The following is a 16,635-nucleotide window of genomic DNA, read 5'->3' as shown; positions in this document are numbered from 1 at the left end:
TATTACATAGAATGAAACTTGATATAGGAAGAATGATGTTCTAGACATTACGATTTTGGTCCATCATCAAGAAGAATCATAATTACTCAAAAAGAAAAGAGATTAGCTGCCTGTTTTACATCACTTGAATCCGTACACAAAAAAATATACTACCTATGTTTTTTTGTATAAAAAATTTCTTTTTCATTTAAAAGCTCAAATATTGACGTATTTTTTAAAATAAATTTTTAAATAACACAAACTCGGAAAACCATATTTTAGTTATCATGTAAAAATAATATTATGTTTATGATTTTTGTTTCTATAGTGATGACAAAATCGATAGTTTTTTTTAATTTTTTAAATTTTTGTTCTAAAGTTCAAGGTTTCTACTAACGCGATTGTTATATTAGATGTGTAGTATTTTCTTTTAATAGACATAAATTTAGAATATTAAGCGTTTGAATGCTTAATGTTTGGACGACCCTGTAATTTAAATGGAAATGGTTACTGTGAAAAAATCTTTCAAATAAAGTAAATGTTTATACGCCATTTTCTTTATTGAAATTCTCCAATTGACAAAATCCCAAAAAGGGCATGAGTAAAAAAATAAATAATTCACACAGAAAGTGAAAGATAGTATTGAAAACTTTGACGTTTCACCCACACTAGTGAGTAGGCATTCTTCTGAACCAAAAGCGAGCTCTAAAATCGTCACTACAAGTTAAAAATGCTGGAGCCACCGGAGAATGAACAATTAATCTGACTGGTCCATTATGTCCCAAGGAAAGTAATTGTTTTCTGGATGCATTTCTAGAATTCCATGCACATAAAGAAGTTGTTGCTTCATCTGGGAACATCACGTAGTCTTCCGTGTGATTGAAAACAGCTTGTGCTTTGTGTTCTTGTTTACCTGCAAATAAACACTATTTGTGATACTACGGACAAATATTTAAATTGTTAATAAAAAACAAAACAAAACAAAAAGTTATGTAACTTTAAAAAGTATAAGAATTTTATTAATAGTTTGTAATAATTAAACATGGTGCATTGAAAGTTTGTCCATTAGGCCAAGCAGAAAAACTAAAACATCTTTTACTTATTTAATTATTTTATTACCTGTAGTTCCAGCTCCGGTATATGCTATAAGACATCTACTGGTCGATAATTCCCATAATTTAATTAATGAATCTTTTCCGGACGATAGTAAATACTGGAAATATATTATATTAATTAGAACCTTTTTTGAGAAAAAAACATTATTGAATACTGTCTGGACAGGAATGATTCCTGTTCAAAGAACTTTTGCAATTAGACAGTACTTCTTTTCTGAACAATAACCATTCCTGTCTAGAAAGGACTTAGCATAATGTATGGACATTAATAATTAATGGTTGCCACAAAAATTTAACGCTGTTTTTCTCTGACTTTTCCCTGATTTCCAGACAGAATTTTGACTTTTTCCCTAACACCAAAGAATATTCTGATTCACTCTAAAAATGATTAGATACTCAAAAAAATTTAGATTTAATATTCAATTATTATCTAAAATTATAACCGAAACTCATAATTTTAAATTAAATTAAATCTACGAGAATTCAATTTTATACATGCAAAAATTAATAATTTATTCAATAATTGAATGTTTCTTAAAATTTAATTTTTACGAAGAATTTTATTAACAATTTTTAAAAATAATTAAATTCTTGAGAAGAATTTTATTAAATTTTGCTTTTTTAAATAATTGAAATTTGGCCAAGAATTTTATTAAAATTTTTGAGAATAATTTAATTCTTGAAAAGAATTTCGCTACCTAAGTATTTATAAAGATAATTTAATTCTTGACGAGAATTTAAAAAAAAAAAATTTTTGAAAATAATTTAATTTCTACGAGGAATTTATTAAAAAATGTATTAAAAATATTTGAAATTCTGCGATGAAAATAATTGAATTCCTAAATGAAATTTTATTATTTATGAAAATAATTCAATGTTTTCGTAGAATTTTATCAAAAATTGTTTTCAATAATTAAATCTTTATGAAAATAGTGAATATTGAAAATTATTGAAATGCGAAAAACTTTTAAAAATAATTGAAATTTTGCGAAGAATTTTATTAAAATTTTTGAAAATAATTGAATTGTTGACAAAAAATTTTGCTATTTGTAAAGATAATTGAATTCTTGACGAGATATTCATTAAAAATTTTTTAAAATAGTTGAATTTCTTTAAAGAATTTTATTACTTTTGAAAATAATTGAATTCTTGTGATAAGTATTGTTATTTATAAAAATAATTGAATTTTGCAAAGAATTTTATTAAAATGTTCAAAAATAATTGAATTTTTCAGAAGAATTTTATTAAAATCTAAAAGAATAATTGAATTATTTCAAAAATATTTAATTAAAATTGTATTTTAAATAATTGATTTTTTCTAGAATTTAAAATCAAATTTTTAAGAATAATTACATTTCTCGAGCAATCGCTGTCAAACTGTATTAAAAATAATTATTGAAATCCTGCGATGAGTATTATTATTTATGAAAATAGTTGAATTCCTGAGAAGGATTTTATTATTTATAAAAATTTAATTTCTGTGAAAATTTTGTCATTTTGAAAATAATTGAATTCTTTATAAGAATTTTATAAACATTGTTTTAAATAATTAATTTTTTTAGAAATATAATAAATATTATGAAAATTTTATTTTAAATAATTGAATTCTTGTGGAATTTCTAGGAAAAATGTTATTATTATAGTGAAAGTAATTGAATTATTGTGAAGAATTGTATAAAAATTTTGTTAAATAATTGATTTTTTCGACATTTTTTTGAAACTGATATTCTAAAGTAATTGAATACGTGTGGACATATTATTATTTATGAAAATAATTGAATTTTGGATGAGTTTTATCAATGTTTTTTTAAATAATTGAATTTTTTTGCGAAACTTGATGAAAATATTAGATATTCAAAATAATTGAATTTCGAACATTTTTGGAAAATAATTGAATAATTGAAGATATAGTTTTTTGATGTCTAGTATTAGCGAATACAAAGTAGTGGAAATTCTAAAAAGAACAGAATTAGTGGCTTTTAGTGTCTGAAATTTAAAAAAAGTACCCAAATAGTAGCATAACGTAAAAAAAATAGTAAATGAGTGCGAAGCCTGGTATTATTGAACAAAAAATCTAAACTCAATATTGCTTCTCACAAAGGTCATTTTTCCTTCAAGGAGGAAAAAAGAAAGAGGCATAAGGCATAAGGCATACTGAAATTAGTTAACTTGAAAGAAATCAGGAACAGAGAACCACGTAGTAGCTTTTAATGAAAACTTAATAAATAAGAATAAAGAATATGCTTACCTTTCCATTCCTCGTAAAGGCTACGGAACACACTTCGAATCCATCGTGCGCCTTCACGAATGTATTTATACACCTATTGGAAACACCGTCCCATATTTTAATACTTCCATCTTTCCCTGCCGAAGCATAAGTTTTTGCGTCTGGCGAATACTTAATACTAGTAATCCCTGCAGTGTGCTGGTGATTGGGAATACTGCACACAAAACTCTGAGCAGTATTAACGTCATATAATCGAACGACCGGTTGATTTGTACCAACAACTAGAAAGTCGCCAGTCGGATGGAATGATAAGCATCTAATTTGATCGGCATCTGTTATTGTGCGAAATGCTTTCTTAACACTAGCCTTGCTAAAGTCGAAAAGTTTTATGGAAAAGTCACGACTTCCAGACACCAAGATGGGTTCTCTAGGATGAAACTCCAAGCAAGTTACTTCTTCAAGATGATCGTATAATGTTCGAATTACCGGATGACCTCCAGTTTGATCACTAGTTGCAACTTCGTCTGGTGCCGATTTAGCCAGCATTCTATCGACGTCCAATATTTTAATCGATGCGTCCACCGATCCAGTGGCAATTAATTGTCCGTCAGCGGAGAAGGCGCCCGCTCGGCAATTGCCCTTGTGAGAAGTGACATAAGCGGTTTCATATTGAGCGGGTTCTGGTGCTTGCACCTGAGCTTCGGTTTCGAACTCCAAGTCTAAACCTGGACCGATTGTATTGTCCAGTGAGGAGAAAGTGCAGTTACTTCCGACTTCCTTTTTAGCTCGATCTGGTTCGTGGGCCATGCCAGTTAACATTAAATGAAACAAACGATCTGACGGAGGACATGGTGGGTCTGCTTGAAGTGTATTCGACAACTGAACAGCGAGTGTCTGGTGACCATCGTAGAAAAGTTGGCTGTAAATTTAATATACTTAATATCTTCGTATCCACTCACTTTTCAGAAATATGGTACAAATATACAAAAAGACATTTGTTCCGCCAATACCACTGTTCACTTATTTTTTTAAAAAACGTCTTTGTTTAAATTTATAGGAAAATAAGCTATTCACTTGGAACTGAACTTATCAATTATTACATTATTCGGTGTTGTCATAAAAACTCCATTTTGTATTCCCCAACATTTCACTGCTTTATAAATTCAATTATTAAAAACTTCAATAATCTTATTCAGTTGCGCAGGGTTGCCACAAATATTTAATTTTAATTTTCCCTGACTTTTCCCTGATTTCCAGACCAAATTTTCACTTTTTCCCTGACCCTAAAGAATATTCTGATTCTCTATAAAAATTATTAGTTACTCAAAAAAAATGCTTTATTACAAATTTATTTACAAATTTCTTTAATTGTAAAATTATTCAAAAACATCAATAACTTCTTGTTTAAATAAATATTTAATAATTATTATTTTTCAGTAGGAATTTCAATTCTTCATAACATTCGAATTCAACAACTTATAAAAATATTATTTCCGAGTCTTCGACACGGATTAAAAATTGAATTTCTGCGAAGAATTTAATAAATTTTTAAAATAATTGTATTCTTGTGATGAATATTGTAATTTATGACAATAATTGTATTTTTAGGTTGAAAATGCTAAAAAAACTATTGTTATTCAATTTTTTTATATGGAAATTCATTTGTTTATTTTTTTAACTAATTTCAGATCTAAAATTAGTTAGAAAAATAAACAAACGAATTTCCATATAAAAAAAAATTGAATAACAATATTTTTTTAGCATTTTCAACCTAAAAACAAAAATTTAAAAAAAATGCATTAAAAATGATGAAAATCACCTTTTACGTTCAGCAATTTTTTGTAGATTTAAAGACATATTTTCTACAAAGTTACGCATTGATTTCAAAATCTACCAATTTTTAAGAAAAATAAAAATTCAAAAAGGATCAAATTATTTTCTGATTGATTTTATTTTATAACTATTGAATAAAAAATTACCTTAAAAATAATTTCTCTGATTATTACTTTATAATAGTAAGTAATATTTTTCAAGAAAAGTCAATGAGTGCTACGTTTATTATTTTTTTTTTACATTTTTTCAAAACGCATACAACAAAATTGAATTTACAAATCATAATATAACCTGAAAAATTTGTTCACTCGAGTTTATGCTACAATTTAAAACTTGTTAACATATTCTATAAATATTAAAGTATTCACATATACACATAATGCTTCAAAATGAAAATTTCATTAAGTATTAAATGTGTATTATTGTAATCGGTTTATATTTAAAATTATAATTAAAGAAAACATTTAACCTGATTATTAATCTGTATAGAGCTTCTCGATTCTTTATTGCACCTTTTGTATCCATTTCAGATTCCTTCATGTTTCTATTCACTAAATTAAAAAAATGTGTACTTAATTTGAAACTTTTAAACGATAATTGATATATTGTTTATTGATCAATGTTTTTTGAAATTATATTTTCAATAAATCATTTTGTTACATCTTAGCAGACGACATTAGCATTACGTCAGTGTTAAGGCCAACGGACAATATCTTCTCTGATGCAGTATAAGGGTGTATTCACATTTTTGTCAGTAGAAAAAGAAACTGCGAAAAACGTTGAAGTCGCGTTCACACCTTCGGTAAAAATTGTCCAGAATGGAAAATCTACATTGGAGTAAGAGAGACAGACTACCATCTGTATCTCTTACTCCAATGTAGATTTTCCATTCTGGACAATTTTTACAAAAGCTGTGAGCCTGAGCATCATAGTCACCACTTTAAGCATGAAATTAGCATCTCATGTTCCTATGGTCTATGGTAGTTTACAGTAGCAAAAGCACGTGTTGACTTACAATATTTTCCATTGAAAACTTGGGATTCTAATTTTGAAAAAAGTATATTAAAAATGAAGTATATTTTAGTGACCGGTGGTGTAATTAGTGGTGTGGGTAAAGGGGTTATTTCCAGTTCTTTTGGCACAATTTTGAAACATTGCGGCATTCACGTTACCTCTATAAAAATAGATCCATATATTAATCTTGATGCCGGTACCTTTTCTCCATACGAACATGGTAAATTTACTTCAATATGATTAATTTCATTGCTATCCTAATAATAAGTTTCTTTGTTGGACGAAACATTAATTTATTTTCAGTTATCCACCTTCATAAACTTGTTTTTCTTTTGTTTCATACGACAAAGAAAACCGTACAACTGTTGGGATTAGTTTTCTCTTTATCTTATATATGTATAATACATATTGTATAAGGGATTGATTAGATCTTTTTCTAACTATCTGCAACAATTACAACTCTATTTTTTTCATACCTTACAGAAATTGCATTACAACAACTCAATTCAAATATCAATTGTTTTTTGTTATTTGTAAAAAAATAAAGACCTAATTTTATATTATTACAGGAATCACAGTTTTCCCTTTTTCCTTTTTTTTTATCTGCTTAAATTAAGGAAGAATCAGACGACCACTCAAATCAAAAGTTAGTTCAATGTCATAATTTCCTAATTTAAAAGAAAAACACAAATTAAACTTTAAATTCGTCTTGGTGGAGAAAGGCGAAGAATTTAATTTTGAAGACTTAAAACGATTGAAAGTTGCATTTGAATAAAAATTACAATTTTCTGTTCATAAGAAAGTTAAAAAACATTTGTTAAATTTTAGGTTATGTTACTCAAATCATTTATTATTGCCAAAAAATTATAATTTTTATTCAAATATAACTTTAAAATGTTTAAAATGTAGAAAATTAAATTCCTTACGTTTCTATCAAAAGGATTTTAAATTTTAAATTGACAAAAGAGTGACCTCCCCTTCTTATATAAATATAAAATAATATCTTCAATAATTAAATTTAAAGAAAAACTCTGTTAGATAAATTATATTTTTAAAATACTTTATTGAAACAACTGATTAACATTAACACCTGTGCACAACATTGTCAAAAGCGAAGAGAGTTAAAGCATTTTCATTTGATAAAACGTTTAAATGTATGACAGTTTTCATGTATAAGCCTATTTTAAAAAAAATAATAAACATATCGACCTCGATAATAACGTTAGTGGAAACCTTGAACTTTATGACATTTTTTTAAAAAATTATCGATTTTGTCATCACTATAGAAACTCAAGTTATAAACATAATTTTCTTTTAACTAAAATACAATTTTACGATTTTTGACATTTAAAATTTTGGTTCAAAAAAATACATCAATGTTCTACGTAACAATCGATAAATATTTTTACTGGGAAGAGAAAGTTCCCAGTAAGAAGTGAGAAATTAAAAAAAATAATAAATTTTTCATTCTTTTGAATTCCGTTTCTGACTAATTCTATTCGGATTCATTATTGGAGCAGCTGATAATTTAACCTTTTCTGTGGAAAGTTAAAAATTTTCAATTCTTTTCAATTTCCCACTTCTTATTAAGTTTCTTCATTGGTTATTTTTTAGTGATGTTACCTAGTAATAATAGAAAGTTCCTAAAATTATTATACTTATACTTATTTTTTTGTAACACTACTAAAATATTACTGCAATTCTACCATAATAATACAGTATTAGTGTCTTACTTTGTAAACATAACTTTCTTCAGTTGTAATTAACACTTATTCTCTAGTTTTTTTTAACCCGGTGAGCATAAGGTAGGATAAAATTTACCCCGTGTAATATTCATTCCTCGATAATTGGAATTTTTAATGCTGAATTTAACTGTAATTTTTAATAGCTGCTCTTGATAAGGTAACAAATTAATAAAGAATTGTTAATTTAAACAATTGAGGAGCTGGATCGAAGAACCGGCTCTTTGCTCGGACTGCACGCGCTAATACCATAAGTCCTTATAAATTATATTGAATCTTATATCCATTGTCATTTTATGTACGTACCTTTAGATAAAGCGATTGTAAACTAGTGATCTAGGATTCAAAGAAATTTTAATATTTTGTACCTGACAAACTATATGAAAATATTATTTTCATCTGACTCGTATTTATTTACTAAAATAAAATACTTTTTAACAAATTATTACTTTTTATGTTTTAGGTGAAGTGTATGTGTTAGATGATGGTGGAGAAGTGGATCTCGATTTAGGAAATTATGAGAGATTTTTGGATATAACATTACACAAAGATAATAACATAACGACTGGGAAAATTTATCAATCAGTAATTGAAAAGGAGAGACGTGGAGAATATTTGGGAAAGACGGTGCAAGGTGAGTATATGCCACAGATTAGAATGAAAAATGTGTTCGGGAATCTATATATTCTATTGTTGCAGTTGTTCCACATATAACTGATGCTATACAAGAATGGGTTGCTCGAGTTGCTAAACAGTCGGTTTCTGCTGATGGCAATGAACCAGAGGTATGTTTTGCGTTGACTTTAAGTTATCTTGAATAAATTTTAAAAAATCTTCTAATAGATATAAGTTCTCAATTTACTAATAGAATTCATTAATCTTATCAAATTCTGCACTGTAAAAAAAAAGTTCTAAATTAGAGCTGATTTTGGTATTAAAATAGAACCAAATTACGATTTAGTACCAAAATTGGCATTAAATTAGTACCATTCTTTTTACAGTGTGTAATAAGATTAATGTTATAAGATTTATTGCAATTAGAGCTGGGATTTTGGTTTACATTACAATTTAGAATTACGGGGAGTGAACATTTTTCTTTTAAAAAATAAGGTCACAGAAATATTTAATTCCTAGTATAAATTTTGAAGCAAATATTTGTTTTTACATGAGAATAATTCAAATTTTCAGGTTTGTATAATAGAACTAGGAGGAACCATTGGAGATATTGAAGGAATGCCATTTGTAGAAGCTTTTAGACAGTTTCAATTTCGTGTAAAGAAGGAAAATTTCTGCTGTGCACATGTGTCATTGATACCACAGGTAATTAATTACATTTAACTTTATGAATTTTTATACGTTTATTATAACACTGATAAAGAAATTCAAGTTAACTATATTTATATATTATTTTTTATTTGAACCTGAACGCGTAGTGAAGAAATAGAATATTGATTCGAATTCAGCTTAAAAATTGACCTTAGAAACTATTTTCTGTTGTTCGAGTCTAAGTCCAAGAACATGTATTCCTGTATAATTATAATCTAATTTAAAATTAAAAAAAGAATTAAATCTGGAGAAGGAAAAATATATTATTTTTAATGAATTAAAATAAAGAAAATTCACGTTACAATTTAAATGCAGATCAAAAGATTGATCATTAAGATCATTAATAACTTATCGTAGTATTTTAATAAATGATACTTTATTTTTTATAATTTTTATTCTAGCCAAAATCTACAGGTGAACCAAAAACTAAACCAACTCAATCAAGTGTGAGAGAATTACGTGGTCTAGGATTATCACCTGATCTCATTATTTGTAGATCTGAAAATCCTATTTGTGACAGTATCAAAGACAAAATTTCCAATTTTTGCCATGTTCCTCCAGAGCAGGTATGCATCACTACTACTTCCTCCTCAACTTTTTGCAGACATTCTGCTTCTTGTAAAGGATTATCTTCGTTTGATTTATTATTAATCTTTAAATAAAACAAACATTTTCAGGTTATTACAATTCATGATCTCTCGTCAATTTATCGAGTGCCTCTGTTAATGGAGAATCAGGGCATTGTACCTTTCTTAATTGATAGATTGCAGTTGAATATTTCAATGCCAAACCCTCGTACTTTTATGTACAAATGGCGTAACCTTGCTGAACGCGCTGATCATCTTAGAAAGAAAGTATCTATTGCATTGGTAGGAAAATACACAAAACTTGAGGATTCATATGCGTCAATTACAAAAGCTCTGCAACATGCTTCTATTGAAGTTGGATACAAATTAGAATTGAAGGTACGTGTGTTTTTGAAATCTGATATAGAAAACGACATAGTTTTAAACTTTTAACAAGTAAATATTACAATTTGACTTAATGGTACCATTGAGAGCATGTCAAATGATTGCCATGCCTCTAAAAGAGATCCCAATAACAATTTAATTATTATTAAATCTTATCGAAATAGATAGTAAGACGTATTAAAATTTGTTTCATCTAGTACATTGAAGCTTGCAATTTAGAAGAAGCCAAAAAGAAATCACATCCAGTAATCTACCATGAAGCTTGGGGGCAATTATGCAAATGCGCGTAAGTTTTTACTATTGATTCTTTGTTTTCTTATAAAAAACTAATTAGAACAGTTGGAAAAAATAAAAAATTTCCTCTTGAAGAATAATTAAATTTTTTCGTTAAAAATGGTCGACTGTTAATTTAGCCATCAGAAGATGAAGATAAGTCTGAAATTTCTACCTTCTAATTTTTGTTTTGATTCTAGTGGAGTTATTGTGCCAGGTGGTTTTGGAAAAAGAGGTTTAGAAGGAAAAATAGAAGCATGTCGTTGGTGCAGAACCAATAACAAACCATTCCTTGGAATATGCTTAGGGCTGCAAACTGCAGTAATAGAATTCGCACGGAATGTTTTAGGTTTAAGTAATGCCAATAGTACGGAAATCGACAGCGAGACAGAAAATCCTGTTGTTATTGATATGCCTGAACATAATCCAGGCCAAATGGGTGGGACAATGAGACTGGGAAAAAGAGCAACTTGCTTCACAGGGGGAGATTCTGTTATGAGTACGTAATTGTTTGATTTTTGAAAATATTTTATTCTGTCAAATAATATCACCTTATTCTAAAGATGTGTTTGACGAAGTCTATATTTTTCTTTATAGAGCAATTATATGATAATAAGGAGATGATAGAAGAACGCCACCGTCATCGGTATGAAGTTAACCCTAAGTATGTACCTGATCTCGAAGCAGCTGGAATGAAATTTATTGGTAAGTTTTTTTAATTTTAAGAATTTTAGCGCGAGAAATATGCCTTTTTTAAACTAGTACCTAAAAGTGGATTGTTTTACGAATGTTAAACTCTAAATTTCGCCTAGTGGCAAATTCTTAAACTTCTCGTTCTTGTACTGTAAAACTGAAATGTAATCTTAACAAATTTTCAAGAAAATGACAAAAAAAAATTTCTAGGACACGATGAAAATTCAGAGCGAATGGAAATTATGGAATTAGAAGGACATAACTTCTACGTTGCCACTCAGTTTCATCCAGAGTACTTATCACGTCCTTTGGAACCCTCTCCGCCATTCCTAGGGCTAATCCTAGCCAGCGTAGGAAAACTGAAATCATATTTAGCTAAAGGCCGCAAACTTTCTCCACAACTAAGTGACAATGAATTTGGTAAATTGAAATTAAATAATCTTAATCCAGTAGAATGCTTTTAACCCTATTTGAGGCATTGAACTGTACGTTATTTAAAGTTGAATATTTTTTTTTAATACCAACATCAAATTTTGAAAAGTTAATTACAAATTACAAATTATTGCAGAAATTCAATTATTTTCAAAAGTAATAAAATTCTTCACAAAAATTCAATTATATTCAACAATTTTTAAAAATTCTCTTCAAAATTCTAATTATCTTTATATAAATAATAAAATTCTTCTCCGAAATTCAATTATTTTTAAAAATTGTAATAAAATTCTAAACAAAATTTCAATTATTTTCAAAAATTTCCCTCAATACAATATGTAATTTTTTAGTAAAATTTTCCAAAAGAATTCAAATATTCAAACAATTTTTTAATAAAATTCTACGTAAACATTTAATTATTTTCATAAACAATAAAAATTTCACAGAAATTCAATTATGTTAAAATTTTGAAAAAAATTTTCGTTATTATTCCATTACTTTCATAAATAATAAATAAAAAAATTCTTTAGAAAAAATCAATTATTATTATCATAAAGATAACAAAGTTCTTCGCAGGAATTTAATTATTTTATAAAATTTTCCTAAGAATTCAATTATTTTCATAAAGAACAAAATTCATAGTAAGAATTAAATTATTTAAATAATTTCCATAAAATTCTCCATATAATATTAAAAAAAAGCATTAGAAGCCCGAATTTTTAACAATAATTGAATTTTGAAAAAGTTGCTAATTGAAATTTTTGGAAAATTTTAATTCTTCATACTTTTAATGAAAAAAATTCTGTAGATTTAATTTTTTTTGAACAAGTTTAATTAAATTTTTTTTTTAAATTATTGGAATTTTTTATTTTTTACAATATATTTAATTGAGGAATTTCCGAATAATCGAAATTTCACGTAAAATTGTATTATAAAGAAAATAGATTTGAAAATTCTCAAAAAGAACTTTTTCGAAAATTATTAAAAATAATTGATTTAGAAAAGAATTTTAGTTAAAAATTGTAGAAAATAATAATTGAATTGAAATAAGGAAAATAATTTTGAAGAAGTTACAGTAAAAATATTTCTTATAGTACAAAGTAATGATTTTATCACTCGTTTATCTTTAATTATTATAAAACATGAAGATATCGATTACTCCGAGTCGAAGACTCGGAGTGATCGATTTCTTCATGTTTTATAGTATGAAAAAATTTTATTTATTGTTTTAAGTAAAATGTTCTCTTATTTGACTCGGACTGGTTATATTTTTATAAAATGTAAAGAAACTTATCAGGATTGATAATTTTCTTGACATTTTATATTATCTTTTACCGAGTGATAAATTCTACAAATATTTGGTAATATTTTTGTCTATAATTGGTCCGTAATTTTTTATTTTTGGTCCGTAAGGTCCGTATTTTTAAATACTTTCACTGGTTCGAACCCTGTAGTTACAGCTTTTTAAAAAATATTTAACTTTAAAATTTAATTATTAAAATAAAGTGGATGCTAGTTTCAGCTTCATTAAATTAACACGAATATTATCCTTTTAGATGAAGAACCATCGACTTCAACGACAAACTTGAAACTTAACGGTGAAGCAATCTCCAGAATAAAATAAGTATAATTTTAAGAATATATCATTTACAGCCCTAATTTAGATGTTTAAAGAAATTCCATTCCTCAAGAAATTCCATCCATAAATTCGATAAAGTTCATAATTAAAAACCAGACATTTGTAGCATAAAAATAGAGATACATTAGGTCTTCACACTCACACAGTAATGAAAAATCAATGCGAGAGGTATAACTGTATATATATACAATTTTCATTACACCTCATTTTATAATAATTTTTTGTAATATTATAGTTTAAGCAAAACATAATTTTTCCTACAAATTTTGTACCACACATTTTGTTAGAAACCATCAAGGGTCATTTATTACACAGAAAGTGGACAGTTTATATTACATATAGATACAGTTTATTTTGTACGAATTATAAAATCAGATTGCTTTCCTAAATGGTACTGGAAATGTTATATTTAAAATTTTTATTTTTTAAGAGAAATTAGTCACAAAACTAACATCCTGATTTATTCGCTTTGTATATAAGTGACGAAAGGCAGTGAGAAAAAAACACATGTACTGTTTTTTAAAATAAATAATCAAATAAGACCCTACTTTTGAACACTGCTTTTATATGTAACCTTATTTTTCTTTGAACTACTTTAGAATTTTGAAATTTGCTAAATAATTCGAAATTTATCAGAAAATAATATTATACAATAATTTGATATTATAATAAATAATATCAAAAATTTTTAAATCCTAATATTTACACACGTCGAAGACGGGTACGACAACTATTTATAAATAATTTTGAGAATTATAACAAAATTTCATTTCGACAAAAAGGAAAAAGTTTCAAGTGCGTAATTTTTGTTTCTTCCGGCAAAAGTTAAACACATTTTTTTTTATTTCGACGCCTCTAGAATGACAAATCAATAGTTTTTTTTTATTTTTACCTCCTATTTAGAGAATCAATAGGGATAAAACGAAGGAGTTTTTTTTTTCTAAAAATGATATTATTATAAATATTTTGATGTTTTCTCACAAGCAGTATTCTTTATTATATATGAATACACGTAAAGGCACACTCACACCTCCTCTACTGCCTGCCTGCGCAACGAGAGTAAGAGAGAGAAAACATGTAATTTGAATTTTCTGACTCTCTTACTCTTATGTGTTACCATGACAACCTGCAGGCAGGCAGGCAGTAGAGGCGGTGAGAGTGTACCTTTAGTTTATAGAATTAGCAATTTGTTTCTAAAAAGTTAAAAATAAATAAATAATAGTAAAATATAAATAATATTAAAATAAGGTAATAAAAAAAATAAATAATAATAATAATAATAAATATATCTTATATTACACATCTAATTTAAATTTTCCCGCTAACTGATTAGAAATATTTCAATTTTTCATATATTTCAAATTTTGCATGAAATATTTCACGAAACCAAATACCAAAATTTCATGAAATTTTATATCCATTAATCCATAGCAAATAGTCAGGAGCAGACCCTCCAAGCAGCCCGGTGACACTTCTGTGGATAGTATGCAAATATAATGGGATGAAAGTTGATCGTCGCCACCTAGAGAAATGGTGGCGCTGGCTGTACTTTCAGGCCGACTTTTCTCAAAATGCATGGGAAAGTACGAAAATAATTAATTTTCATGTATTAGATTGAATTTAATCATATTTTTTTGTATATTATATTGATCCAGTAACTTTTAGACATATTTTGTAATATAATTAACTTCAGAAAAGAGAGAAGTATTTTATTTATGATGAAAATTGTCTTCTAACTCATGGCGGGAAATTTAAATAAAATAATAATAATATTATTATTTATTAATTTTAATTAATTGTTTAATAAAATTAATTATCAATACTATTAAATATTACTTAATTAATAAGCAACAATTAATATATAATAATATTATTATTACTTTATTTGAATTTCCCGCCACATTTTGAAAAAAGTCGGCCTGAATGTTACGAGCACAAATGTAAATTACTCGCGCAAACGCGATTACTGCTCGGTGATTCGTTGAGTTCAGAATTTGGTTAAATCCTTGATAGGAACCGGGAAATTTCAAATAATAAACGTGAATATTCCGTTAAAACGGAGGGAAAAAGCTCACAAGTAGAATAAATCATTCAATAATTAATAAAATTAATTATTGAAGGAAATCAGTCTTCTTGAGAGTAAACCCAAATATTTATTTACTAAAAGTTCAAGAATACAAGTTATGACTAAGGAAGCTTAGAAGCAACCTTTCTAGTCAATAGTCAACTTAAATCTCATCTGTAGTTACAGTCCAGCGGACTTGTTCTCCGCTGTTAGTCCATGTTGGAGGAAATGCGCATGTTCTAAATGACGCGCATCCCCCACTATACAGTAGTATAGTATAGTATAGTAGTATCCCCACTATATAGTAGATACATTTATGCACTTCACTAATACTAATACCGACTCATACGTCATACTTGTCGATGTTGATACATACACATTCATCATAACATTATGATTCCAATAATTATCACATGATAATTATTTCAATATATATATACACATGCATACATTCTAATAATAATATTTATATTTATAATAATTATATTTACACCTGTACATGACACATACGTGTTACAAATATAGTAAATATTATATAGAATTATACATAGTTAATGGTCATGATAGTTATAACAAATTAATTGTTTAACTATAAAGCTTGAATGTAGTTTATTTACAAGTCTTAATTCATTATCAATTATATTATAATAATTGATTAGATGTTAGATTGATAGAAATAATCTAATATGCAAATTACAATTATTTATAAAAGTAGTGGAATAATTAACATTTCTAAAAAGTATTGAAAACTGGGTTTTTCCAGTACGTGATTTTATCCTGAGAAAAAGGATAAAATGTACGTTGGTCAACCGATGTGTTTTATGGTTTTACCTCCAAAGAGGGTCTACTTGAGAATTGAAAGACAGTTTTTTATGACATCTTTGGGGTTATCTCTCTTAGTTTATGGTTGACAATTGTGTTTGAGTTTTAAGGGTATATTGTCTTCAGAGTGACAATACACAAACTCATATTGCTGGAAATGTGTTTAAACCTTACTATTTTTTGTAGCGATATTTTCAAAGACACTGTGTCTGCGAAACATATGTATTTCATCTTTTGTTATATTTCGGCTATTGATAGAGAGATATTTGAAGAATACAATATTTTAGGAACATATTTACTAAATCGAACGCAGAAAGTTCTTCTCAATCTATGGACAGGATATTATTTTTTAAAATATAAAATTAATATTATATTTTCCCGCGACTTTTAATCGCATTTCGATTAATATCGAATCACGATTCGAGCGAGATAATAGTCGCTCGTTACACCTTCCCCCTTAATAAAAAAGAATAATTGATTATTCGAAAATATGATAATAATAAT

General features: G+C 27.0%; 2 protein-coding genes across 2 annotated transcripts; one reads left to right on the top strand and one right to left on the bottom strand.

Annotated features, from left to right (window-relative positions):
* Positions 1-514: 514 nt before the first annotated feature.
* LOC122505362 (cleavage stimulation factor subunit 1) lies at positions 515-5,853 on the bottom strand. The gene is made up of 4 exons (XM_043616898.1): positions 5,624-5,853; positions 3,343-4,240; positions 1,099-1,192; positions 515-892 (listed from the first exon to the last, which is right to left on the bottom strand). Exons 1-4 carry the CDS (start codon positions 5,692-5,694, stop codon positions 648-650), a joined length of 1,308 nt encoding a protein of 435 aa, XP_043472833.1. The 5' UTR covers positions 5,695-5,853; the 3' UTR covers positions 515-647.
* A 272-nt stretch (positions 5,854-6,125) lies between these two features.
* LOC122505353 (CTP synthase) lies at positions 6,126-13,791 on the top strand. Its single transcript, XM_043616877.1, has 11 exons — positions 6,126-6,388; positions 8,374-8,544; positions 8,610-8,695; positions 9,099-9,230; positions 9,638-9,802; positions 9,914-10,201; positions 10,405-10,493; positions 10,681-10,979; positions 11,078-11,185; positions 11,384-11,593; positions 13,162-13,791. The coding sequence occupies exons 1-11, from the start codon at positions 6,223-6,225 to the stop codon at positions 13,227-13,229; spliced, it is 1,782 nt and encodes a 593-aa protein (XP_043472812.1). The 5' UTR covers positions 6,126-6,222; the 3' UTR covers positions 13,230-13,791.
* Positions 13,792-16,635: the final 2,844 nt, after the last annotated feature.

This window comes from Leptopilina heterotoma, unplaced genomic scaffold, assembly GCF_015476425.1.
Source record: "Leptopilina heterotoma isolate Lh14 unplaced genomic scaffold, ASM1547642v1 Lhet_353, whole genome shotgun sequence".
Lineage (NCBI taxonomy): Eukaryota > Metazoa > Arthropoda > Insecta > Hymenoptera > Figitidae > Leptopilina > Leptopilina heterotoma.
This window is presented reverse-complemented; position numbering and strand designations above follow the sequence as displayed.

What these genes read in the sequence shown, in the direction of transcription:
- LOC122505353 (XM_043616877.1), top strand. Translation starts at nt 6,223, where the DNA reads ATGAAGTATATTTTAGTGACCGGTGGTGTAATTAGTGGTGTGGGTAAA. An exon ending in TTTGGGAAAGACGGTGCAAG is followed by an intron (nt 8,545 to 8,609) that starts GTGAGTATATGC and finishes CTATTGTTGCAG; the next exon opens with TTGTTCCACATATAACTGAT. An exon ending in AGCTGGAATGAAATTTATTG is followed by an intron (nt 11,186 to 11,383) that starts GTAAGTTTTTTT and finishes AAAAATTTCTAG; the next exon opens with GACACGATGAAAATTCAGAG.
- LOC122505362 (XM_043616898.1), bottom strand. Translation starts at nt 5,694, where the DNA reads ATGAAGGAATCTGAAATGGATACAAAAGGTGCAATAAAGAATCGAGAA. An exon ending in CTATACAGATTAATAATCAG is followed by an intron (nt 4,241 to 5,623) that starts GTTAAATGTTTT and finishes TTAAATTTACAG; the next exon opens with CCAACTTTTCTACGATGGTC. An exon ending in CCTTTACGAGGAATGGAAAG is followed by an intron (nt 1,193 to 3,342) that starts GTAAGCATATTC and finishes ATATATTTCCAG; the next exon opens with TATTTACTATCGTCCGGAAA.